Below are 27255 nucleotides of genomic sequence, written 5' to 3' on the forward strand. Positions count from 1 at the left end.
AAAAAGAATGCGATGAGGAGGAAAATTTGCATCTGGTAATTAGTTGTCACACTGCACCTGGGCTGGGATAGGCTAGGCCACCTGAACAAAGGAGGAAGCCCAGGTATTTGGAGCTAACAAAGGAAGGGCTCCTCTTTGAAGGTTTGGTGGTAAAGCTCATTGCAGGGATGGCAGCTAGGGGTGGAGCTGCACTTCAATAGAAGGAAAGGAACACCAGGAGCCAGGCAAATGAGAAAGCTGGTACAGGGAGCAAGTGAAATCAGTTCCCTGCAGAGTGAGCCCTTTTTGAGGCAAGGAGTTCTACTCCAGATTTCTAGGGCTGGCCACCAGGAGCAAACTGTGCCCAAGATCATAAAAATAAGCACAAAAGTATGAAGATAAATGGAAGAAAAAGACGTGTGGTTTGCGAAGCCAGGCAGGTAACTAGAGAGGCTGGAGCCGCTAATAAAATATTTTTTTCTCTCCAGCATGGAGCACCCCATATTGCCCCACGAGAGGCCAATTTGCATATTTTACTTCCTTGTGGTGCCCCAAGAAGGGGCAAGACATGACCAACATTCACAATGAAGTGTTTAGGGGCTGACAGAATGCAGCAGCCCCACTTGGTCGACTTTAAAGAATCAACCTTATATCTCCCAGGTCCTGGAATGCATGACCGGGGGAGACTTTTCAATAGGTTTCAAGCACTCTGGGCAATATGGAATTGTAGGGACCTCTAGAAGCTGGTCCTATGGTTGAATTGCATGTGGTCTAAAGGTGTATATAATAGACTCAGACACATTATGTTGATTTTATTGAAAATGTATAGCTGAAAGTAATTTTTGATAAACATTGCACTGCTTTTGTTGACAATAATGATTGCATTTAAACATGATTACTGATTTTGGTAGTACGATGGTGATGTTTAACATGTGATTATTGGTCTAACAAAGTGGTGACCCCTTGACTAAGCCAATAGCCTTGCCTTATATTTTAATGTGTTAACTCCTTAAAAAAGCCAATAGGCTTGCCTTATACAATACAATGCAAAAATGTTCATAGAGCATCCCGGCGCTAGAGACATAGGTCAGTACAGAATGACAAAATTAGAAAGTAGAGTTAAAAAGAAAAGCTTTCTGATGATTTTTTTAAAAAATCACTTCAGAGGAAGATCTAAAGATTTACAGTAAGGAATACGAAGGATCTTCCACCTCTTCTTGCTTGGCGCACCAGAGGAATCTGAAGTAGTCGGTGACTGCTAGATTACAAAGATTTGGATTGAGAGTAGGCCTTTATTCTGTTTCTTAAATATGCAGGAAATCTGAGGTCCAAGGCTCTAAAGGCCAAAGTTAGAGCCTTGAATTGAACTTACTTGACAATTGGAAGCCAATGAAGATGTCGTAGGTGGGGCATTATTGATTGAAAAGCTAGAATTTTCAGAATCAGTCAAGCAGAAGCATTTCGCACAATCTGTAGATGACACAGTAATTAGACAGGTAACCCCAGATAAATACTATTAGTGTAGTCTAGTTTAGACATAACTAAAGACTGAAACAATGGTTTTATGTGTGTCCTTGGGCACAAGATGTTCTCTTAGAGATTTAAGAGTGGCAAAACAGCTGGCCAACACAGTTTTCACTTGGGGAGCAAAGGAAAGATCAGAATCAAAAACGATCTCAAGATTCCTGGCAGTTGGTTCATGGGCGGATGAACCCCGAGCTCCAAAGGCCACCAGTTGCATGAGTCAGGATGGCTCATAGAACCGAAAAAGAGGGCGTCGGTTTCATCAGAGTTAACCCTGGGGCAATCATTAGTCATTCAATCTCTGACAGACTTTAAGCACCTTTTAAAGGAGTTGAGGGCCTAAGAATCCTTCTCATGGAAGGATAGAAGTAAATGGGTATTGTCAGCATAGAAAATCACCCTGAGCCCCCAGTTTCAACTAGACTCGCTAGCGGCTCCAGATAAATATTAAAAAGAGTGAGGCTCAGAGCTGGACCCTGTGGCACTTCACACTCCAGAGGTTTTGCAGAGGAGGAAAAGGGTGATAACAAGACCAATGGCATCCTGTCCTTCAAGAAAGACTTAAACCAAGAAAGGACATGACTGTGTATACCCAGGTTCCTGAGCAGGCCCGGCTCCAGGAAGTTTTATTTGGGTGGGCCTAGGGTGCATTTGGGTGGGCCACTGCGGGCTCGATTTGTCACATATTTGTCTAGGCAGGTCTGCTTCAGGGCCCTCCTTTATCTCTTCTTAGTCCTACAAGACCCAGTAAAACACACTCTTTTCCAAATCTATTTCTAAATATTATCACTCTCAAAAAGTGTTTGTTCCATGTAATGTTCCTTTGATGGGAAGAGGAGGTTTCTGAGATGGGAGTATCAGGCAAGTGACACTTCTCGGGCTCCCTCTGTGCGAGCCTTCAGGGAGAATCCCTCTTCATTACTACCTCCACCTGACCACAGAATCTGCAACAAACTACCTTACAGGCTTGATTATCCACTTTTTCTCTCCAGTGCACCTTATCTCACAGCTGGCCTTGGGCCCCAGTCCCATATCAGGTACCATTGGGCTCCACTTTAATTTTTCCCGGTAAAAACATTAGTAAAATCACCTTCAAACTTAAAACATTGAATATAGCAGTAAACATAATTAGCACGCACTTTAAAGTATGTTCCACAGTAGTCCTTATGACCCGACTGTTAATTAAATAAACAAAACAGAAAGGCAATGGCTGGGCCGGCTGCACCGCTGATGCGAACGTCTTTTTTGGCGCTGCACTAATAACCTCTTTCTCCGTAAATACCTTTACTACCACCTTCCAACAGTGCCCCTCATTCCTCCATGCCCACCCTATTGACCTCCTCCTCGGATTCCCTCACTGCCGCACACCACAAGTGCCCCTCATCTCCCCATAGCTCCTCCCCCTTATGATCTTATGACCTCCTCCTCAGATTCCCTCACTGCCACCCTTCACCAGTGCCCCTCATCTCTCTGTAGCCCATCCCCCTCATGACCTCCTCCTCAGACTCCCACACTACCACCCTCCACCAGTGCCCCCATCTCTCCCTAGCTCCCCTCTCCACCCATGACCTCCTCCTCGGATTCCCTCACTGCCACCCTCCACCAGTGCCCCTCATCACTCCATAGTCCCTCCCACTACCTCCTCCTCTGATTCCCTCACTGTCACCCTCCAACAGTGCCCCTCATCTTTACGTCGCCCCTCTCTCATATGCTTTCATTTGTTGTATAGCGCTACTCATATCTGTGTAGTGTGTGTCAGAACTTTAGACCACGCACACATTATAACGAGACAATGAATCATACAAGTATGTAAATCAGTCTACAGGGAATGTCACATAAGCCAGTGAGGATTACAAGTTGTAGGAATCACATATCATCCATACTGGTGGGCAGTATATTTTAAGAGGGTTTGGTCTGGGGAAACACAACCTTAGGATTTAAAGAGTATTCCATGGGGGTCAGCTTTACTTATAAAAATGTATATCTGCCCAAACATACTCATTTTAGCAACATTAGAATAATGAAAGACTGGGGAAGTTCTAACTATTTCACAAAAAAGCGAAGTTCTAACTATACCATTCATGTTTGTATGCAGCTCTTTGATGACAGTTCATTGGTCACTGCCCTATGTTAGGATTGTAACTTCTAAACTGCAAGTGACACAAGGATCTCTTGTGACAAAGGCAGTAACCCACTGAGCTATCCACATAAAATACAGTCCACCTGCATTTAAAAACTACTAACAGACGAATGATTGCTCTCCAGCAGAATCATTAATCACCAGATTTATCTGGCCATTTTGGATTGTCTTATTGTTGTGCTGCATCGGCCATGATAATGATAAAAACTGTTTAAATTAAGCACACACGAAGTATGTGTCCTGCTGGGCCTGTGCAGATTTTAAAAAGAAAAGAGTTTAGTAAAACATTCTCTTACCTACTCCATTAGTCAAACTTTGTGTCACAGTCTGATGTGATAAGCCGCTGCAGGGGTCAGGAAAGGTGAATAGTAATAAACAAACATTTCTCCTGCACTGCATGGAAAACTAAATATCCACGCAGCAGAACAGTAGGCAAAGGTTACCTTTGTCAAAGAAAGGATTTGTCGCCTCTGCCATGTGGAGATGAAGGGGTTAAAAAATAAACAAAGCCTCATTCACGTGTAAATGGTCTTTTAAAGGCCTGGGAAGTACTCGGTGCGGCTGTGATCATCTCAAAAACTGTCTGTGTGTGTGTGTGTGTTTGAACCTGGGAAGCTGTCTCAGCACACACACACACACAAACAGCCCTTTGATCCCAAAGGCGTTGGCGCCTGCCTTCAAGCCCTCACTGCGAGGTCCAAGGCTCCTGTTTGGGTGGGCCAGGCTCATGTTTGGGTGGGCCTGGCTCACCCGCTAGAACCAGGCCTGTCACTGAGCCTGCCCAAAAGAATCTCATGGGAGATAACAGTCAACATCTGCACTTCTTTACTCCGATTTCAAGCACTGCATATGTTATGGGTGTCGTTGGCAGGCCCTCAGCTCAGTGGACACTGCTTCCATGCACCTGCATTCAATAGGGTTGTCATCTGTTTGTTTTTTATCGACATTACCCTAATTTTAATGTCCTGACCCTTATAAATATTAGGAAATTCACCTACAGCTGGTATTTTTTCCCTTATCAGTACATGTTTAAACCGTAACTATAATAAGAAAGCACAGTAACTATAAGAAGAAAGCAATTTAATTCTAAAGCTTCCTGAATTGTAAACAAGGGGCTGTGAAGGAGGAAGGGCGTCATTGTAAGAAATCAGGTTATTAGTTGTGCAGAATGTGAGACCTGCACAAGTAATATAGGTCCACAATTATTCCAAGTCTAGGATTTGGCAATTTTTCACCAGCATGGCCAGTATTTTAATGCCCTGCGGTAAAAAATAATAATAGAAAAATCACTCAAAGTCAGAACTTTTCCCTTTATCATTACATACTTACAACAGTTGATATAAAAATAAAGCTCTTTAAATGTGTTCTCAAACTCTATTAATGATTACTGACTACTAAAGTTTTAAAAAAACAAGTTAAAATGAACATGGACGCGTTTAAACTATCATGTCCAGGCCTTTGCAGAATCTTAAAATATTAATAATTGATCAGTATTTTTCTCTGTGTAAAGGGACAACTTAAGTCCCCTTTCTCGCGTGGCTGTGCCTCAAGGCTGGAGGCAGAGAAGGCGTCCTCAAACGTGAGCGTCATGATTCTGTAGCGTTGCTTATGATCATTCCTCAAACAGGAGGCTGTGCGGTGATCTCTATGGAAACGGCGCACAGAAACGTCATCCATCCCGCGACTGGTGCAGGCGCGCTTCCCTGACGTGTTTGCCAGTGGGCTGTGTTCTATTCGATGGCAGGAGAGAAGTCTGAATGAAGAGGACGGTGAGTTGTTGAAAAGAGGAACAGCTTATGAAGCCGGGTTGTTGACTCATTGGGAAGGGAGTTGGGGTGATGGCGAGATCAGTAGCGTAGCGAACGAGTGGGATAATAGGCTATCGATCGGTGAGAGGCATGCAGGATATTCGTAGATGGACAGCCAGAAGGAAGAAAACCTCAAGTTTGATAGGTTGACAGACACGTGTAGTTTCTTTTTCTTATTTGGACTTAACTTCTTTAAATTGTGGCTTCAGGCCAAGTGTGTCACTTGAAGTAACCCAAGAAATAAAGTCCCAGATATCACTAATGTGGTACATGAAAATGTAAATAAGGCAGCCTTATGCTTGAATAGAACTTTGGGACGCTATCATCAGGCAAGAGGGTTGATAATGGGAGCCGAGTTTTAAGAGAGGACTTAGGAATAGAGCATCAAATATGCTAAGGCCCTCTGCATTCCAGTTACCTTGACCTGGCAGAATTCGCTTAGGGATCCCCCAACAGTCTGTATTTTGTACCAACATCAAGAAAGCAGGCCAGTCTAAGGCATGCGTTTTCTTTCAGATCACCTTCATCCATAGAACGCTGTACACGGAACGATGAGCACCCAGGTAAGACCTGTGCAGTTGTGTGCGCGTGTCTTAATACACTTTCCCAGATTGTCTGACTCATTCCATCTTTTTTTCTCCTTCTGCAGTATAGTATACTCTTCAAGCAAGAGCAAGGTAAGCTGTCGTTTTACGCACATTATTAACAGGGCACCAGGAATGCCCACCCATTTCTCAATCAGTGCAAAAAGGTAATTTACTGTCATGATACTCAACTCTTACAACATCAAGGCAACTAGAGCAGGGGTATCCCTCAGGTAAAATATAAAGTTACCAGGTGACTATATAGCTCTCAGTATGTAATGCTCCTCTTCTGAGCTTTTCTTTAGCAAATATTTTTTCCAGCAAGATTACCTGAAGTTAACCACAACAACAACTTCCACATTGGATTTTTAAATGAACACGCAGAACAGGAGCGTTGTGCCCTTGATGGCATGGAAATATCTGATAACCTTAGTGAAACATAGCTTACAAGCTCAGGTCTCCGACATCAGCGCCAACTATCAGGTTACAACTCATTTACAAGTATAGGCTTTAGACAGCAGACCTATCCATTGGTGATATGGCAGTCTTACAAATTACTATTTACATACATTTATGGTTTCCAGTCATTTGTTGTATATTCCAAAAAAAGTGAGATCATGAATGTATCCACATGTCGGTACTCATTGTTAACCTATGGAGATCTGTGTGCATAAATTATTTTTAAAGTATTTGAAGTTCTTGGTCCCTCAGTTTAATTTTTGGGGTCCAGGCTTCAAGCATGCAATACACCCACATGCTGCTGAGGACACATTTCTTGTAAGAAGGGAAAATAAAACTGCCACAGGGTTTGCATTGAAATATCCAGCCCAGAATAACCACGAGATAACTGGATCTCTTAAATCAGAGAACTACCAAGCAGGTTGACTTAGCTGACACCTATGGCACCTAATAAGTGGTAGCACAAGGCGGTGTTTCTCTGGACTAAAGAAACTGCCTGCAGAACTTTTATCCGTTCCCACAACACCTCATTTTCCCCAAATTACACCTGACCACTCCCCACTTCACCTCCCACTGTACACTTCAGTGACTCACTCCTTCATCACTACTTATATCCCCAATGTCTTCACTATTCACTACTACTTTCAACCTTCTTCTCTTCACCACCACACATTTCAGTCACTCCATAATGCCCAGCCACCTAATCATCCTATGTCTGGCTCCTCCATACACCCCTCAACTCTGCTAATCCAAAACCTCATCTGAAGTAACCTAGTATTAGAAAATAAAAATCTACAGAGTCACCATTCCTTCTATATATTAAGTACTCATCCACTTTTCTTGCCCCACCACCATACCTCATTATCATTGCCTTATACTCTGTCCTATCACAACCTGAAACACCCTTCACGCTCCTCATCTCCTGGCACACGCGTCTTAGTTTTTGCACAGTAGCTCTTTTTCACTTTTCAGTTCCACCCATCACTCCTTGATTCAGTATTTTTCGCACTCCACTGTCCTCCACCCCAATCACTGTTCTAACACCCCAAAATGTACTTCATCTCACTACTTCTTCTACCCATCACACCAGCACTCACTCTCCCACCACCCTTTACACCTGGCATCTATGCTTGCATGCTATTCCTCCCACAGAGAATTCAGAAGCATACTCTAGAAGATGGGATAAAAGATTTTTTTTTTAAAGTGGGTGCTTCCCTGCACACAGTACATATCCCCTTTTTAGGTCTTGCTTAAGCAGCTCATGTGCTGTCTCTTCGAGACATGCTATATTCAGGATATGGGCTTTAAGCTCCGCACATGTTCCGCCCATACATTTTTTGGGCTCCTTGCAGTGTCTTTAGGATTTTTTTTTAATTAATTGGTTTATTTCGTTACAAGTCCCTCCTTCTTCCTGTTTAGTATCTCCCTCTTTTCTGTTATTACCTCCCACGACGACAGCCCCTTTTACATGTAAGATTACTCTGTACCTTTTTATTTACAGTTTCAATTGACTTTTTTTGTGGGAGCTGGCGTTGCAGGTACAGCTATGCACTTCCCCCAACCCTGACTCGTCAGATGCTTCGGAGTGCGCCTGTTCCGTGCACTTACCCCTCCTGCTTTGCCACAGAATGCATTGAGGTGCTTCTTGTTTCAACTGCATTTGTATTTATTTTAAAAACAGTAGTGTGTGTAGGCATTTGCATTTTTCAACAAATGCGTGTGTAAACAAACTATTCGATGCATTGCAGCACTGCTCGGTGTGTTCCTTGGAGCGGTTTTTGCTTCCCCACCCTCTGAGCACAAACGCAGCCTTTCTCAATTAAGCGGCAATGCTGCCTCATTCCTCCTCCCGCAGCCATTCGCTGCTCTGCCCGACTTCCTCCCTCGCTCCCAACACCTGTATGCACAGGTCCCGAAGGCGCCTGCCCACAAGGTACGGGGCTTTGCAGCTGCGGCATTTTTATTTTTAAAAGAGTAGCATATGTAGGCATTTCCATTTCCTGCTCTGCCTGACTTCCTCCCTCGCACCCAACACCCCACTGCACAAGTTCCGTGGGCGCCTACAAGGTACATGGCCTTCGCAGCTGTGGCATTGTATTCTAAAAAGAGTAGCGTATGCAGGCATTTCATTCACTGCTCTGCCTGGCCACCTCCCTCGCTCCTAACATGCCCCTGCGGGCACCTACAAGGTACAGACCTTTGCAGCTGCAGCATTTGTATTTTAAAAAGAGTAGCGTGTGTAGGCATTTGTAGTTTTTCAATACTCTTACTACAGGTAAATATTTGAGAGCATGGACTTGAGTATGTGAACTGACGGGGCCGCAAAGAAATGTGTTCACATTTTTCCCTAGTCAACCTGTATGTGTCACCAGAGCTGGCACTTAGTGTCGGACTCGTGACATGGTGAAAATGCAACCAAGAGACTTGAGCAAAGCTGTAGTTTTAAACAAGTTGCTATTTATCTCTTGGGACAAAGTGCTCAATACAGGCAGCGTGCAATCAAAGGGTGAGCTGACAAATTGACTTGCCATTCCTGCCTGCCTGCCTGCAGAGAGAATTGCCACTTTAGGGCTAGTTTGCTTAAGGACACTATGTTAACCAAGAGGGCGGGATCTGGACATGACATAAGTACAACACTGGAATTAAGGAGCAAACAAATCGCCTACCACAGAATTAGACCTCCATCCCTGCACCCTTAAATCCACTTTTCACTGACTCTTCCTTAGCTCTTTGGCCCTTCTAGAGTCACTGGACCGTTTGGCAAACTTTTTATTGCATGTCAGCCCTGAGCACAAGGTGGCCTGTTCGCTTGACTCGTGATTTTTTGTTTTCTTTCTGAAACGATCTAAAGAGCTAAATTGGTTCCTTGTTAATAGCTGCTTGTTTCTGCTTACATTTCACATGCTTTACTCAGTCTTGCATTACATATAGGTGTTTGCTTTTATAAGGATTTTGTTACTTTTTTGAAGGTTCAGGCAGCATATCACTCATGTCCCACCTCCCTCATAACTTATTTCACGTTCTACAGCGCCACAAAGTCATACAAATGGCACCATGTAAATATAAGTATTCCACAGCAAATGTGTGTGTGGGGCTCTGTCTGTGTGTGTGGGGCTCTGTCTGTGTGTGTGGGCTCTGTCTGTGTGTGTGTGGGGCTCTGTCTGTGTGTGTGTGTGGGGCTCTGTCTGTGTGTGTGTGGGGCTCTGTCTGTGTGTGGGGGGCTCTGTCTGTGTGTGGGGGGCTCTGTCTGTGTGTGGGGGGGCTCTGTCTGTGTGTGGGGGGCTCTGTCTGTGTGTGGGGGGCTCTGTCTGTTTGTGTGGGGCTCTGTCTGTTTGTGTGGGGCTCTGTCTGTTTGTGTGGGGCTCTGTCTGTTTGTGTGGGGCTCTGTCTGTGTGTGTGTGGGGCTCTGTCTGTGTGTGTGGGGCTCTGTCTGTGTGTGTGGGGCTCTGTCTGTGTGTGTGGGGCTCTGTCTGTGTGTGTGGGGCTCTGTTTGTGTGGGGCTCTGTCTGTTTGTGTGGGGGGGCTCTGTCTGTGTGTGGGGGGGCTCTGTCTGTGTGTGGGGGGGGCTCTGTCTGTGTGTGTTGGGGCTCTGTCTGTGTTGGGGCTCTGTCTGTGTGGCTAGATTTTTTTGTAGGTGCCTCTATGTGTGGGTGCCTGTGTGTGTGTGGCTCTGTGTGTGTGTGTGTGGGTGGCTCTGTGTGTGTGTGTGTGGGTGGCTCTGTGTGTGTGTGTGTGTGGGTGGCTCTGTGTGTGTGTGTGTGGGTGGGTGGCTGTGTGTGTGTGTGGGTGGCTCTGTGTGTGTGTGTGTGTGGGTGGCTCTGTGTGTGTGTGTGTGTGGGTGGCTCTGTGTGTGTGTGTGTGGGTGGCTCTGTGTGTGTGTGTGTGTGGGTGGCTCTGTGTGTGTGTGTGTGTGTGTGTGGGTGGCTCTCTGTGTGTGTGTGGGTGGCTCTCTGTGTGTGTGTGGGTGGCTCTCTGTGTGTGTGTGGGTGGCTCTCTCTGTGTGTGTGTGGGTGGGTGGCTCTGTGTGTGTGTGGGTGGGTGGCTCTGTGTGTGTGTGTGTGGGTGGCTCTGTGTGTGTGTGTGTGGGTGGCTCTGTGTGTATGACTCTGTGTGGGTGGCTCTGTATGTGTGTGTGGGTGGCTGTGTGTGTGTGGCTCTGTGTGGGTGCAAAAGCAATAGGTCTCGCATTTGCGAGCGATTAAGCTATTGGCATTGTAAATGACAATGTCATTTATTTGTTTTTAAAAACATAAATAAAAATAACTTCATGAGCAATGTCAATAGCTCTAACTTTAACAATGCCGAGACCATTGCATTGTAAATGCTTGTTCTGCATGAAACAAAAACATTTAGGAAAAATATACTAAGATTTCTTAGGAAACCCACATATATTCGCAAAAGGGATCCAAGAGAACAAAGACTCATTGGGTACAAGAGAACCAAAGACACAGGGTGAGGTAAATTATCAATAATAGCATCTCTAACAAGTAACTTCAACAAGACAAACCGATCCTTACAGACTACTCACTCTTGAGGAAGAGAACACACTTCATCCTGTAGCCCTACTATAGGACTAGCTGAAACACATCCACAAAGATAACCAACCACATACGCTTAATGCAGGCACCTGACAGAAATGTAGGAAAGTGTGCAATAGTACCCTGTAAAGTATGTGATTCAACAAGAGGTGCTGTAAGACCTGTATCCCACTGCGATGCACACGCTGAGCCAACCACGCTGCTCCTCACTGTCATGTGAGTTTGGACGAGAGTTTGCATTGCCAACCCGTCTCAGAAAACACATGAAAAGTTAACCACACTCACTGCAAAACATATTCAGAGGTAGTCTGTCCTCCGGACGACCCCGCCCCCCTTCGAAGGATCCTCTAAAGACAAACTCCAACTGCAGAAACGACAGCATCCTAAAGTGCTAAGCAGCCCAGTAATTGGTGAATGTGTGTTATATATAAAACCATGCACTATAACTTAATTTGTCGCCCATTTTGGTGGTCCGACTGGCACCCGCAGACCAACCAAGAGAGTCCAGTGTTTTTGAAAGATGAAGTTAGAGGGGAAATTAGAAGCAGAGAGTCTAGCCCATTGAGGGTAAATATATTCAAAATTGGGAATGGAGCTCAGAAAAATTGCTTTAACTATAGATGGGGGGGCGAGAAGCTTTTTTTTTTTTTTTCCTTCTTTTGGGGAGGCAGATCAGAGGTTAAGGTTATAGATGTTGATCTGTGTAGAACACAGAAATCACTCTGAAGTATAGGCTGAATTTTACTCTGTTTATGATGGTCATAAATGAGATGGCAAAATCAGTTCCTCCTTTAAAGATCACTGTACTTGCACCCCATGTATAGGGAACTAATTCTGGTTGGCAACTGAATTTAGAACCAAACGATGGGTAGCTGAGTTTGACACTTCATGGGACCTGATGCACGTGAGGATAAAAAAATAAAGTATAGCAAGGACAAAAAAAGGATAGGGATTGGAAAGGAGCATGGCAGAAGAGAGAAGAAAAACTAAAGGCAGAAAAAAAGATGTGGGCGAATGTCACGAGAATATAGACGAGGGAGAAAAGTGATAAGGGAAAGAACAGAAAATAAACACAAATTGATGAAAATAATTTAGGAAGATTGAAAATGAAGAAGACCTGTCGAGTTAAACAAATGTAAAGAACAAAGATAAAAAAACTAATCGGAGAAAAATAATGCAAGATGAAGGAAAAAATACAGGTAAAAAAAGGACCAACGCAAGAAAACGAGAACAGGCTTGGAACAAATAGGAAATAGAAACATAAAACAGTAGAACAATAAATAGGCAGGGCCACTGGAATTATGCAGCAGGGGAGGTACAAATAATGTGGCCGGATTGAGTACGCTATGTGGTAAGAGCCAAATTATGCAGCTTAATAGGACACATTTTGTGATTGTATTACTCATTATTTTCTCATTTTTACACATGTTAACACTCTGGGCATTTGTATTACCTCATTGATACCAGCTGGAACAGCCAGATCTAGCAATAATCAACAGAAAGGTGACCAGTCAAACTTTACATAGGGCCTTTCACCGCGCTGTAACACGTCTCTGCACTTTTAGTGCCTTTTGAATTGATTGAGCTAGAAATCATGTTTTTATTAAATCTGCCGATTATGCAGCAGATGATGGATTTTGTGGCAAATCCATAATTATGCAGAAAAACGCCACAGCCACACAATATCATATTTCCAGTGGCCTTGTGATTAGGTTCTTAATATCACATTTTAAAATATGAGTTTTGAACTCACTGAAGATATCTGTTTAATCTGCAGGACATTGGTTTCTATTTTGTAAAGCTCTATATAATACTTTGGGCACAAATTCCAGTCCTAGAGTGATGCCTCTGGGTTAACCTACTTACCCCTGACATTTGTGTGCAACCTCCATGTCATAGTAGGTTAGAAAATCAGCAGGTTAATGCAGCTAGATAGTGGGTGTAAGCTATAGGTGTCATGTTCTGTTTCTAGAGCGATCCCTGCCAGCAGATCACTGCCCTTGTCAGTGTTTTAGTTCAAATAGCCCGACAGTTAAAAGCAAAAAATATCAAATGTATTGAAACATTGTCCCCTCGAGTGCACGAATTCAGCACCCAAGAACATCTCGTATTCCATTCTTCCCAGCTCCTGACCCTAATGTCCTCTTGCATCTGGGGCTTGTAGAGCTATTTTCCATAAATTCCCTACTCGGCTCAGGTCCCAACCGTTGTAATTTTAAGGGTACGGTGGCTTTACAAGCTCAGGACTCAAATGCCAAAGCCAACTTTGTCAGTGAGATTCCTCTCTGCTAATTTATTCATAATAATGCTGACCGTTTAGCACACGCCACAAGCTGAATTGCTTGTGGCCATTGACCTTGCTGGTAGGTTGCTCCCCCACCACACAGCTCCGCCTGTGTGTCCTGACCCTGCCCCAGCTGCCGCTGCTGTAGAAGTTGAGGCCCTCCTCCACCTGCAGGCTACCACCTGCGCCTCATCCCTGGTGGCCAGTGGTAGGCCTTAGGTTTGTATCACTGTCGCTGTCTGCCTGTCTTCCCTGTACTGCCCATCCTGTCTTCTGGTGTCTGTGACCGCTGTTGCCTGTCTACCCTCTGTGCCTGCATTCTTATCTGTGCCCGTTCTCTTGCCTTCTGTTCCCTGATTGTGCCCGTTTTCTTGCCTTCTGCTCCCCTGATTGCACTCGTTTTTCTTGCCTTCTGCTCCCCTGATTGCACTCAGGTTTCTTGCCTTCTGCTCCCCTTATTGCACTCGTTTTTTAGGTTTCGCCTAATAGGCGAGAATTCAAGTGCTCCATAGACTCGTCAAACCACTGCGGTTTTTTCACAGTGCATGTGAGTCACGTGACCACAAAAGCGGGTCACGTGACCACACAAGCACACGCATCTCCCTAATCCGCCTGCCACACTTCTCCTCCCCTCGCTCGCATTCCCGCCCCCATCCGGCTTCCCTCCGGCCATTTGCCAGCATACTTTCATTTGAATGAAAGTATCCAGGTTACAATATCCAGTACTTTCATTTGAATGTCGTTAGGCGGAAAATAGACCCAGGCTCCAAAATAAATGTAGCCCCTATTAGTGGCTTAGATAGCTAATAAGGGGGCCAATGTTTGCAGACTGGGTCAGTGTAGAACTTTTGAAGATACGCTGTATACGTGTTTTGTGCCCTAGGAAGACCATGCATTTGAGCTTGCTGCAGGCAATGTGAAAACAATGGAGTAAAACCGGCCTAGCAGATCACAGAACAGACCCACAAACTGCCCAAAAATAGTCCCACCTGTAAGACTAGTCCTTCGGGCACTACTCGATTGCCATATAGGCCAGTCTGATCCGGACTGTTGTGATGTCATAGAGTTACGAATAGGTGACAAGACGTCACAAAGCTGTGCCGTTCCAGTCCGTCCGACCCGTTCAGAATAAGCCTTGATTAGTTACCGAAGGTTTGCCACGCGGCGGCTGCGTTTACTAAATCCGGAGGAAATGCGAGCGTACATTGCGGCGGAGGCTGGGGTGCAAGGTAAATATATATATATATATATATATATATATATATATATATGTGAAATGTTCGGGAGATGTTACTTTTCAGTAGTAGGGGCTTTCCGTTGTCTGCCGTCTTTTCAACACGGCAGTTTGAAAGATCCCACAAGGACAAAAAAAATAACAAGCACTGGCGTTGCCAATAGGTTTCGCATTTGGAAAGTTGGAGCTATTGGTTTTGTAAATGACATTTTATATTTATATATCGTTATTGGCATTGTCAATAACAAAATATAAATATAAAATGTCATTTACAAAACCAATAGCTCCAACTTTCCAAATGCGAAACCTATTGGCAACGCCAGTGCTTGTATTGCCTTCTGCTCTCCTGATTGCACTCGTTTTTCCTGCCTTCTGCTCTCCTGATTGCACTCGTTTTTCTTGCCTTCTGCTCCCCTGATTGCACTTGTTTTTCTTGCCTCTGCTCCCCTAATTGTACCCGTTTTTCGTGCCTTCTGCTTCCCTGATTGCACTCGTTTTTCAATTGTTCTGCTCCCCTGATTGTTCTCGTTTTTCTTGCCTCTACTCCCCTTTGTTCCTCTATGCTACTCGTTTTCCCCCTATTTTTGTGACCTTTCTGCCCTTTCTTGGGACCTTTGTGCCTCTGTGCCACTCGTTTCCCCCCGTTTTGTGACCTTTTCTGCCCCTTCTTGTGACCTTTCTGCCTCTGTGCCACTCGTTTCCCTCCGTTTTTTGTGACCTTTCTGCCCTTTCTTGTGACCTTTCTGCCTCTGTGCCACTCGCTTCCCCCTGTTTTCTGTGACCTTTTCTGCCCCTACTTGTGAGCTTTGGCCTCTCATTCCCCCCGTTTTTTTGTGACCTTTCTGCGCTTTATTGTGAACTTTCTGCGCTTTTTTGTGACTTTTGACCCTGCTTGCAGGCAGGTCGCCCCCACGCCGCTGCTCGTCACCTGTCTGCCTGGTTCCTGCCTCCTTGTTTCCTGGGTTTTTCCCTCCCCTCTGCCCTGTGCACCAGTTCCCCCCTCCCGCTCCCCCCTTTGCACACTAAGGGTGGGCGTAGTTCGGTAAGTACGCGAACTTCACGTAGCACTACGCGAGCTGCGTAGTAGCATGTTCGCACTGTGCAAGATGTGTTTTCAATGATTGCACAGTGCCGGATGCTTGTCCGCACTGTGCACTCATTGAAAACACATCTTGCACAGTGCGAGCTGTAGTTTTCTGCTGCTCGAGTAGATTATTACTCGAGCTGCAGCTTTCTCAATGCGAACTGGTAGTTTCTCATTGAGAGCGGTCACGAGCATGCGCAACCACTCACAATGAGAAACCTTACCTCCCCGTGTTGAGAATCTCGCCGGGATGTCATTTTGCTTGCTCGTGGTCACGAACATGACGTTCAGGACCGCAAACAAGCAAAAAATGAGCGTTGCACTACGCTACGCTGCACTACGTGTGTTCGCACTGTGCTACGTGCAGCTCGCGTAGTGCAAAGTTGCGCAAACTCCGCTAGCGTAGTGCTTCGCCCAGGCCTACTGCACACCCTTTCGCCTCCCAGCTGCTTCTCCCTCCCAAGCCACCTCATATGCAGGCCGAGAAGCAGCCGCGCAGCAAACGCGCGCAGCGGGCGCGCCGCTGGCCGCCTCGCCTGGACCACGCCCTGCGCCAGAAGCCCTGGACCCCCCGAACGCCACAACACCAGAATCCACTACGACGCCAGCACCCTCCACGCACTCAACGCCGGCTGAAACCACACCTGCTTCCAGGCCACCCTGAAACAGACCCTTCTCCTGCCACACCTGCAGCTTCACCTGCGACAGAACCACCAAACCTCCAAGGACTGGACCCAACCACCTCCGCTGCATACTCCTCAACACCCGCTCCGCCCGCAAACACGCCGTCGAGCTCTGGGATCTGCTCGACACCTCCGCCCCAGACTTGGCCTTCCTGACTGAGACCTAGTGGAACGACTCCTCGGCGCCGGACATCGCCATAGCCATCCCGGACGGCTACAAGATCACCCGCAGGGATCGCGTCAATGGAGTCGGAGGAGGAATAGCCATCATCCACAAGTCCACCCTCCAGGTCGCCACCCACGCAGACGACACCCTCCACACCGCCGAACACCTGCACTTCCGGATCCACACCGACCCCCAACACCACCCTACGAGGAACACTCTTCTACAGACGCCCTAGACCCCGGGCTCAGTTCAGAGACTCCATCGCCGACCTCGCCAGCACCCACGCACTCTCCTCCACGGACTTCATCCTCCTCGAGGACCTGAACTTCCACCTCGAAAACAACGACGCCAACTCCGCCACCCTGATCGACAACCTCGCCAACCTGGGCCTCAGACAACTCGTCACCGCACCCACCCACGCCGCCGGCCACACGCTGGATCCCGTCTTCTCCACATTCTCACACGTCGCCTTCGACCACACCACCGAACTCCACTGGACCGACCACCGCTGCATCCATTTCACCTTCAAGAAACCAACCACCCACCACCGCACCAAACAGCTGCCTCGCCGCTGCTGGAGCAAAGTCACCGAAGACCAGCTGATCCCCCCCCGCCTCCCTCGCCAAGAACCCACCCGCCGACCCCACCAACCCAGACGCTGCAGCCCGAACCCCCATACAGTGGATCGACAACTGTGCCAACATCCTCGCCCCGCTCAAGAAACCCTCCAACAGCCACGCCAACAAGAGAGCCACCTGGTTCACCGACGAGCTCCAGACATCTAAATGCGCATGCCGGAAACTGGAGGAGACATGGCTCCACGAACGCACACCGGACAACCACGCAGCCCTCAAGGACGCCACCCGTAGACACCACCACGTCGTCAGATTAGCCAAGAGATCCTCCTTCAAAGATCGCTTGGATAATAGCGCACACAACAGCAAAGAGCTCTTCAGCATCGTAAAGGAACTCTCCAGCCCCAGCGCCAACGACATCCCGCCCTCACAAGAACTGTGCGACTCACCAGCCATCTTCTTCCACCGTAAGATCGCTGACATCCACGACAGCTTCAACACCATGACCGCCCTGACTACACCAGACTCCACCTCCCCTGTGAACACCACCAGTGCCAACCGTCTGACCTCCTGTTCCAACGTCAACGAGACACGCAAGGTCATGAACTCCATTCACTCAGGATCTCCGTCTGACCTGTGCCCACACCACGTATTCAACAAAGCAGACGCAGCCATCGCACCCCAACTACGGAAGGTCATCAACATCTCATTCGAAACAGCGACATTCCTGGAAAGCTGGAAGCACGCCGAAATCAACGCCCTCCTCAAGAAGCCCAAAGCGGACCCCAAGGACCTCAAGAACTTCCGGCCAATCTCCCTGCTCCCGTTCCCGGCAAAGGTCAACGAGAAAATCGTCAACATGCAACTGGCCCGCCACCTCGAAGACAAGAACATCTTGGACCCGTCCCAGTCCGGATTCAGACGAAACTACAGCACCGAGACAGCCCTCATCGCCGCCACAGACGAAATCAGGCACCAACTAGACAACGGCGAAACATCAGCCCTCAGCCCTCATCCTCCTGGACCTATCAGCCACCTTCGACAAGGTCTGCCATCGCACTCTAAAGACACTCCTCCTAGAAGCTGGAATCCAAGAGAAGGCTCTTGACTGGACCACCTCCTTCCTCTCCGTCAGAACCCAGAGCGTCCGCCTCCCACCCTTCAGATCCGAAGCCACCGACATTATCTGTGGCGTCCCCCAGGGCTCATCCCTCAGCCCAACGCTGTTCAACGTCTACATGCCCCCCCTTAAACAAGTGGCCCGCCATCACGAACTCAACATAATCTACGCTGACAACACCCAGCTCATCCTCTCCTTCACCAAGGACCCGCACACCGCCAAAACCAACCTCCACGAGGCAATGAAGGCCGTTGCTGATTGGATGAGGAGCAGCCGTCTGAAGCTGAACTCTGACAAGACGGAGGTCCTCATCCTCGGACCCACCCCCTCAGCCTGGGATGACTCCTGGTGGTCGACCACACTGGGAACAGCAACAACACCCACCGACCATGCACGCAATCTAGGATTCATCCTCGATTCCTCCCTCGACCCAAGACCTACTCGCCTTCAGAAGACTCCTCAAGACCTGGCTCTTCGAGCAGTAGCAGCAACACCCCCCCCCCCCCCCCCCCCCCCTCCCAGCACCTTGGGACCCTCACGGGGAAGTAGCGAACTTTACAAGTACTCTGATTCATTGATTGATTGATTGATTTAAGATGCTGGAGTTTAAGTGTTACTCCTTTCTAATACAGTAATGCTTGATGTAATCACCTGTTAAAGACCAAAGCCTGCTTTGGGCTTGTGAGATTTTAAATCTGGAGACCCGGGTCTCTGAATCGTGAATGTAACTCATTGACCTATGTTCTTGGGGAAGAGTGGAGGGGTCATACTGGATGAGGTTGCTTGCCTGTTTCCCTCCTATTTTGTAGTCCTACTTCAGCGTTATAGAGAGGAACCTGCTTTTAACACCTGGTTCTGCCACCCTCACCTGCTGTATCTGCTCTTCAAGATTATTGTTAAAGTCACTATAATGTAACACAATTCTGTAATTTTCTTACTATACCTATTGCTTAGTTATTCAAAGATGTTAATTGCACAATCAAGGCACCAAATTCACTGAAGTGACTAAAAATTGCAAACATTGTAGAAGAGCATTTGAACTAATCTGCTGGAAGCATACTTGATTAATGCTTGTGAGCAGGAATATTCTGCTGCACACCGCCCAGTTCCCCATAACCCAGTGGAGGTTGTAGCCACGGGTGGTGGTGTTTTGTTAGAGGTAGTGGTTGCAATGCAGTGGGCTGTAATTTGCATGTAAGATCATAGAAATGAATACCAGTCCTTTTTGCCTTGTAGCCCACGATGATGCTATTTGGTCTGTGGCCTGGGGGAAAAGCTCCAAAGACCACACAGAAACAGTAATCTCTGGTTCACTGGACGACCTGGTGAAAGTTTGGAGATGGTGAGTCTGTGCTAACAAATACCAGCCTCTGATCTGATTTACAGTAAGAGGTCACAACATTCTCTGCATGTAACCTGTTATGTACATAAAATAAAACAAAATACCGAGTTTCTAGTGCAGCACTGTGTTAGTATGCTTTTTTTGTTGTTTTTCTGTTCCTAGCCAACTTCTGCCCATACTCTGTATGAAGGAAGCTTGCACTGCTGGTGTCCATGTTCTGCTACTTCTGTGGTTGTCTGTCTGTTTGAGAGAGAAGGGTGCCTGCACTGCTGCTGCATCTAACTTTTCTTTATATATGAAATACATGTGCACTGATACTGCTCTTTGCTTACCCAATTTTATTTCTGAGGATAGTTTTTACTAATTTCAGAGTGTTATTGGGGTTAAAGCCTTTTTCTGCTGCTGTTAGTGTTGTAGCTATTACGAGTGATGGCATCTTGCACTGCTTTGTGCATACTTTGCCCTTTGTATATGAATTAAGCCTGCACTGGTGTTGTCTGTGCTCTTCCATGAGTGTGTGTGTGTTTTTGTGCGTGCACACGTGCTCACAGTATACTTGCACTCTTATCCGTCCTCAGTCACTGCCACCCATGCTGTACCTGTTTTTCAAGCGAGAGAACCTTGTACTGCTTCCCATGGGGCCAGGAGCAGTATGTGAGTACGTATGGGTTGGAAACAAAGTTCCGTAAATAAACAACTGCCATCAGTCTTTAAGGTGGGACCTCTTGAAGTTAATTCACCAACTTACATTGATGTGGGAGGGGGAGAAGGGGAGATTAGTATGTGCTCTGCCATAGCTATGAGGTGCCTTGCATCATTAACACTGAGGGAAATGGTAGTAGTTTGTATGGTGTAATGGTGCAGGGGCAGACACGCTTGATTTCTACCAAGTGTACCCTGATCTTGCTTCTCAACCAGCACATTTTATGTTTTTTTGTAGGGCTGACGAGCGCCTAGATCTGCAGTGGAGCTTGGAAGGCCATCAACTAGGCGTAGTGTCCGTGGGCATAAACCACACAGGCAGCCTAGCGTGCTCCAGCTCCCTGGATGCCCACATCCGTCTTTGGGACCTGGAAAACGGCAAGCAAATCCGCTCTATCGATGCTGGGCCTGGTAAGAGTTTATTCTCATCTTGCTTATGTGGGGGAAATTCAAGTTTGCACTGGGTCATGCTTTTACCGTCTTGAGACTTCTTATTGCACAAGGCTTGGCTGGTGATGGAATTGTAAATACAATAAGCTTATGCTGCATCACTTCTCCTCTCTCCATAGTTGATGCCTGGTCGCTGGCATTCTCGCCTGATTCTCAGTTTTTAGCAACAGGAAGCCATGTGGGTAAGGTGAACATTTTTGGCGTGGAGACAGGAAAAAAAGAATATTCTTTGGACACCCGAGGGAAGTTCATCTTGAGCATCGCATACGTAAGAGACCCTTCTGCTCTTTAAGACTGTCCTGCTGTTCTCTGCATCTGGAAAAGCTAGTAAAGAGCCTGATGTTCAACATGAGCATAATGATCTCCATAAACCTGCTGTATATCAAACCCACAACTTACGTTTGTGGTGGTCTTCTTGCAGCTGTATTTTGCAGTCACCTTTAGTGTAAAACTGTGGTTTTAAAGTACAGACAGCACTTGAGTGTGTTGAAGACTAAAGCACTTGTGAACTGGGATTCCTTACTAAAACCTCAATGTTAGCACAAAATTCAGTCTCGGGTGACAATATAAATATGAGTATTATGCCTTAAAATGTTAGCATTTTTGTAATTTAGTAAATTTCTGCGTGTTTTAAATGTGTGTTCCGATATTCAAATCATTTATATGTTAGTATCTTGTTTGTTGATTGTGGATTTGTGCTGAAGCAGGCTTTAATCGCATGCCATTCACTGGATTGTATCAAAAATCCTGTTATCTCTCCATAATCTAGAGTCCAGATGGAAAGTACTTGGCCAGTGGAGCTATTGATGGCATCATCAATATTTTCGACATAGCGACAGGAAAACTCCTCCACACGCTGGAAGGTGAGATCCCACTTCTAGTCTCTACTAGAGATTATAGAGTTCCTGTCTGGCAGCAGGTACATGTAATTATGCTGTTTTCATCTGGCATGGGGCACCAATGGCCAAGAAGGTCCGTGAGCTGTGCATCGTCCTTTCAGCAAGGACATCTCTAAGGGGAAGGGTGAGAGTGGAGGTAGTCTCGAAACTATTTTTTTTCTAAGTTGGTCTGAGAAGAAATGCTTATAACAGAAAATGGAGTAGGTGTTACATTATCAAGTCTAAAATTTAGTTTTTGCAGAGCAAGTTCGGGTCTGTGTGGTCCCTGTGAGATAGTGTTTCAGCCCTAGATAAATGGGTGTGTGTGTATATGTGTCTTGTCTTCTTATGTGTTTTTTCCTCTAATGTGGTGGTGGTTGTGTAAATCATTCTATTTTTATCTAAAATAATACGCCTCATCTGTGCGTTTGGGTGCCTGGGTCATCATTCTGAAATGGCAACTCCCCCAATTTGAAACTTGTGTTGGGTCCTGAGAGTGCACCAAAACAGTGTTGAGTATTTGGTTTGAGGTGCATTGTCTCTTGGTGTGGGTTTGCAGTTTGTGGTGCATTTACCTTTTGAATTACAGTCTTAATGACATGACTTCTCTTCTGCAGGACACGCTATGCCCATTCGATCGCTGACATTTTCTCCAGACTCTCAGTTGCTGGTCACGGCTTCGGATGATGGATATATCAAGATTTACGATGTGTAGGTTTTGAGTAGGTTAGATTTGTAGTTTATGCATTTGGGAAAGGTGCAAAGTGACAATTGCTAGTGTCTATTCCTTTTGAGTGTTGGATTCTCTCAAATTGTATTGCTCCCTTGGCAGAGAGAAGCCTGCCGCCTTCCCCTTTGAGACTGTTTTCTCTGATTGATGTTCAGCATAGTGTTGATCACATTAACCTGTGGTAAAGATGCTCAAGGCTGTATCCGTCCACGTTGGGTGTTTTGATACATACTTGTAAGGAGAGTTGTCTAGCTCTATGTCATTGGGACACCAGTGTTTTTATTACAAGTCATTGTAAGTGTGTCTGTGGCCATCACTCAAGTCCGTAGTTACAAGGGTACAAGAGAGACCCTATAGTCACTAGAGGTCTGGGGTATGTTTAGAATGTAAATAAACAGTGGTCCCTAATTAAACGATCTAAGCAAATTACTGTTCAAGCCAAATGGCAATTTAATGCAAAGAATAAATACATTATTAAATGAACGGCAAAGTGGGTATAAGTGGCAAATGTGCGAGTTGCTCTCTTAATTGTGATACACATGTGTGATGAAGGTGATTAGTGTGCGTATCAAGTAACAAAGAATAGTACAGCTAGTTACAAGCAGACAACGTTTCAGTCCTTTACAAAATGTAGGATCATCATCAGGACTCGCTCGTTTATCACCTTAGATGCGGCGCAAATATCCCTCCCAAGTGCTGCACTGTCCATTGGAACTAGTGCTGAATGGACGTCCAATGGACGTGCGCAGCACTGGGGAGGTAGTGCTGCCGTCGGCCAACGCCCCGACGCAGCACTTAAGAGGTTATGGAGCAGAGCTAGAGTAAATAAAAATCAACCCTTTTCAAAACATTAGACAATGCTGTATTCCAAAAGCAGATGTAACTACAAAGCACATTTTGATAAAACATTTTTATTAGCTTCATACAAACTTTGACCCCAATTCCATCAAGTCTCTCTCAGCCTCGTTCAGTCAGTCTCTCTCTGTGTCTGTCAGTCTCTCTGTGTCTCTGTCAGTCTCTCGCTCTGTCTGCCATTCTCTCGCTCTGTCTGCCATTCTCTCGCTCTGTCTGCCAGTCTCTCGCTCTGTCTGCCAGTCTCTCGCTCTGTCTGCCAGTCTCTCGCTCTGTCTGCCAGTCTCTCGCTCTGTCTGCCAGTCTCTCGCTCTGTCTGCCAGTCTCTCGCTCTGTCTGCCAGTCTCTCCCTCTGTCTGCCAGTCTCTCCCTCTCGCTCTGTCTGCCAGTCTCTCCCTCTCGCTCTGTCTGCCAGTCTCTCCCTCTCGCTCCACTGTCTTTCTCTCCCTCTCTCTTTGTCTCCACTCTCTATCTCGCTGTGGGGGACCATAGGTACTTTACCTGCAAGGACCGCGGCCCACTGAGGAAGGCCTGCTGGGCCGCTGGCAGCCCGCAAGCCTTACTATGAGTACCACGGGCTTGAATGATAGTTTGCTTAGTTCACTTAATTAAGTACCACTGTTAATTAACTTTCTCCTCTCAAGTAGAACTGAACGAAATTACCGCATCCTTCATGAGTTAGTTTTGCTCTGCCTGGTTATTAATAGAAAGGTTTTTTTCGTGCATGTGTATTTACTGGGTGTGGAGGATCCTAAATATAAATAGATAAATATATTCTCCCAGACAACAATCCTAGCAGGCGGCACTCTTTTATTTCTGCCGCTTTTATTTCTAACAGGAAGAAGTATTCAGTTCCTACCCCTGCTAAAAAAAAAATAACTAAACTTCCCCCCACCCCACTCACTGGCACCTGCATATATTCACCAAATTCCCCCAGAAGGTGGTAAATGTATGCAATAAAAGTATATGAAAGAAGGGATTCCGTGGGGTTTCACTGTCCGAACAATTGGGCCCACACAATATTTCAGGTTCCATGGGGGTTTACTGTAATTGCAAGGTATTAGGGAGATTTGTTTTCACACAAACTGATTTTACCATGTAGAAAATTACCCCAGTAACTTGCAACATGTAATTAGGATCTTGGTCATCAAGTGAATATCCAGAACTGGAATCATGGTGTCCTGATGCTATGGAGCTCTGTGCAGCCTCCTATTATTCTTAACTGCTTGCAGGGATGTGCTGGATTTCCAGGGGCTCCTGAAGAGCAATAGAATGTTCTGAAAGGTTTGGGTACCCCGTTTGGAGGTAGGAGTGTATGGCTGAAGTGCTGTGTCCCCAGTGAGGTTGTGTGTAATAGTGGGTTTTAAAGAGTCCTCCGCTTGACAGCAGGTTGTGTAGTTGTTGAAATGGGTCTAGGAATGTTTAGGATGTCTATCCACTGTGTGGTTAGCCCTGCTGAAAATGTTGAGCAACGCTAGCAGCAACATTACAGCTTGAGCTACACTGCAACCCAATACATGGAGAGTTGCACAGAAACCTACAATGTGTGTTAAAAACATTAACACAAACATTTTCTCTAACTCATCCATTGGAGCATTCATCATTATTTCGCTAATCATGTCCGCGTGGTTATTTCTGTATTTATATTTTTAATAGCGGAACTGAGTCTCAAAGTTGGATGTGGTTATCCGGTGGCTCTTATATTTGGTTGCAATTGGTTACTTCATAGCACTGAGTTATCTAACTCATAGTATCTAAAATTAGTAATTAGTTGTAAATGCTGATCTCTTTATACTGGTTTCATGCTTTGTGTGTTTGTATATTTTTATGGTTTGTTTTGCAATTAAGTAAAAACAGCTAGAGGAGGGATGGTGGTGAATAAACCACGTATGTGGGTAGCTGTTAAGTTACCCAATTGCCATTTCCTTGCTGACCGGTCATGAAATCCTCTGCTTTACTATTAGGCCAGTCCCTCTCGGTAAATAGTGCCATTCAAGGATACATGATTGTGACTTTACATCTTGTATCCTCCTGTTTTTCTTATTACCAAAGCTCCAGATCTGTAGTAGGAGAGGGTTATGGCTGCTTAGTGTGATGAACTGATGCGTATGTCCCTACAGGAAATGGACCGCTGTGCCATTGATACTGAAATAAGAAGTCATGCAATTGCTTATGGTTGGCTGCATTTCTGCCTGCATTCCTATTAATGATCCTCTTTGTTTCCACATACAGGCAGCATGCGAACCTGGCGGGGACCCTAAGTGGGCATGGATCCTGGGTAGTAAGTGTGGCGTTTTGTCCAGACGATGCCCACTTCGTGTCCAGGTATTTTAGAGCCTCTGTTCCCTGTGTATTTTGACATTTCTATTCATTCCGGTATTAATTGCATTGCCAACATTATCTCGGAGCATTATGTAAGGGTAAAGGGTCTAAATAATAATACAAATAATAATAGATACATTTTCCCAAAAGCCACAAGAATCCATGCCAAACCCCGATAGTGTAGTCATCGGCCGGGTGACATGTAAGCAGATACTGGCACATGGTCCCCAGATGGATAGAAATGTTCCATTCATTAGAAATGTTCCTCATTCAACAATAACACAACACATTTAGTAATGACCTCAAACTAAAACACTGAGATGCCCGTTGTTTTGGAACTTGTCTGTAATTTATCATTGTCATCTTTTCAAAATATCTAGAATCAAGCTGCTTTTAATATTTCATGGTAGAGATGGACCATATGGCCACAGTGTAAACTTGCAGATAGAAACTAGTGTTTGCTTATAGGGTGCACCTAACAGGTGACACAATATTTTGATGTTGTAGGGGGAAGCTTCTTCCAAAGAAAAACTGCTTGTACATTTTTCTTTAAATGTACACATTTGTGTTGGCGAGAACAAAGCACAGCTGTTGCTAGACCTTATGTGATCAACCTAAAAGCAGCTCTCTGGAGTACTGCAAAGAGGGGCTTTGACTCCGCCCACATGTTGATGGACAGGAGTAAATTTTCTGATTGGGCAGAAGTTGTGTGCTCCTACTAGAAGTGATTACCTTCCAAAAGCTGTAATTATTTGTTTCTCAGGTTGTATGAGCCAGAGCTCTTTATCAAGTCAAGCTTACTGTGTTACAACCGAGCTTGCCCTCCAGGTCAATCGCATGCCACTGCAATTCTATATGGTGCCTAGATAAGCACATAAATATGGTGTTTGTTTTTCTCTAGCAACAGCATAGATGGGAGGGGAGGGGAGAGCAGGCGGAAGGCTCAGGTTTGCGAGATGGCTCCATGTTATTAGGCCATTGGGATTCTTTTCTGGCCTTTCATTTAATTCCTGGTCTTTCATTTAACAAACATGGTATAGTGGGAGTTTTATTGTTTGCTGGATTTGAAAGAATTGGACTAATGCGTCTGAGAACCATCATGGTGCTGTTATGGTGTCCTATCAATATTTGAGCATCATGGCCACCTTGGCCACCCAAAGGGGGGTTTCAGAGGTACAAGGAACAACAGGTCAAAATAGACTAAGAGTTCCAAAATTAAAGAGACCGTTTTTAAATGGTGTTTTTTTTCAGAAGCTGGTCTGTGGAGGCAGAGTGGAATTGTTGGGCCATTCAAGAGCAAAGGCCTTCATTCAGAAATAGTCACCACATCATACATGGAAATACGGGACTCAATTCACTGTTCCGATTGTAGGCAGTGTCTTCTTAAGGCTTTTTTGGGACCTTGGAAAGTCCTATTTTGGGGCCCAGTGTTTGGAACAGTGTTGCATCTCGTTACACATTTTGTGCCATTTCATGATTGCAAACAACATTGTTTGGATTACATTAAACTTTTGGAAATTGGGTCACCCCGAAACAACTGATATATATTTTGTCAACGACTCAAAAATGCTTATATTGTGTTCCCAGGGAGCCCCTTGGAAGGTTGGGGGCCTGGGCAATTGCCCATGCCTTAAAACGTCTCGTTGTACTTGCGAGACTTTACATGTGAAACTGGTTTGATATACAAGTGCAAGTTATTCAGAAAAGATGAACTTGCTTATGTAAACCAATTTATTCTTGTGCAGTATAACCACTCTATGCAGGAATATATTGCTCAGTAGTAAAACACACTCAAACGATG

General features: G+C 45.7%; 1 protein-coding gene across 1 annotated transcript in view; it reads left to right on the forward strand.

Moving 5' to 3' along the window:
- Positions 1 to 5191: 5191 nt before the first annotated feature.
- Positions 5192 to 27255, forward strand: part of SKIC8 (SKI8 subunit of superkiller complex) — a 40565-nt gene continuing 18501 nt past the window's right edge. The window contains exons 1-9 of the mRNA XM_086963817.1: positions 5192 to 5412; positions 5968 to 6014; positions 6101 to 6128; positions 19415 to 19520; positions 20461 to 20633; positions 20792 to 20940; positions 21442 to 21535; positions 22168 to 22261; positions 25365 to 25457. Of these exons, the coding sequence (XP_086819943.1) occupies positions 6003 to 6014; positions 6101 to 6128; positions 19415 to 19520; positions 20461 to 20633; positions 20792 to 20940; positions 21442 to 21535; positions 22168 to 22261; positions 25365 to 25457 (749 nt within the window). The 5' untranslated portion in view covers positions 5192 to 5412; positions 5968 to 6002. The remainder of the gene's footprint in view (positions 5413 to 5967; positions 6015 to 6100; positions 6129 to 19414; positions 19521 to 20460; positions 20634 to 20791; positions 20941 to 21441; positions 21536 to 22167; positions 22262 to 25364; positions 25458 to 27255) is intronic.

This window comes from Lissotriton vulgaris, chromosome 1_1 (assembly GCF_964263255.1).
Source record: "Lissotriton vulgaris chromosome 1_1, aLisVul1.2, whole genome shotgun sequence".
Classification (NCBI taxonomy): Eukaryota; Metazoa; Chordata; class Amphibia; order Caudata; family Salamandridae; genus Lissotriton; species Lissotriton vulgaris.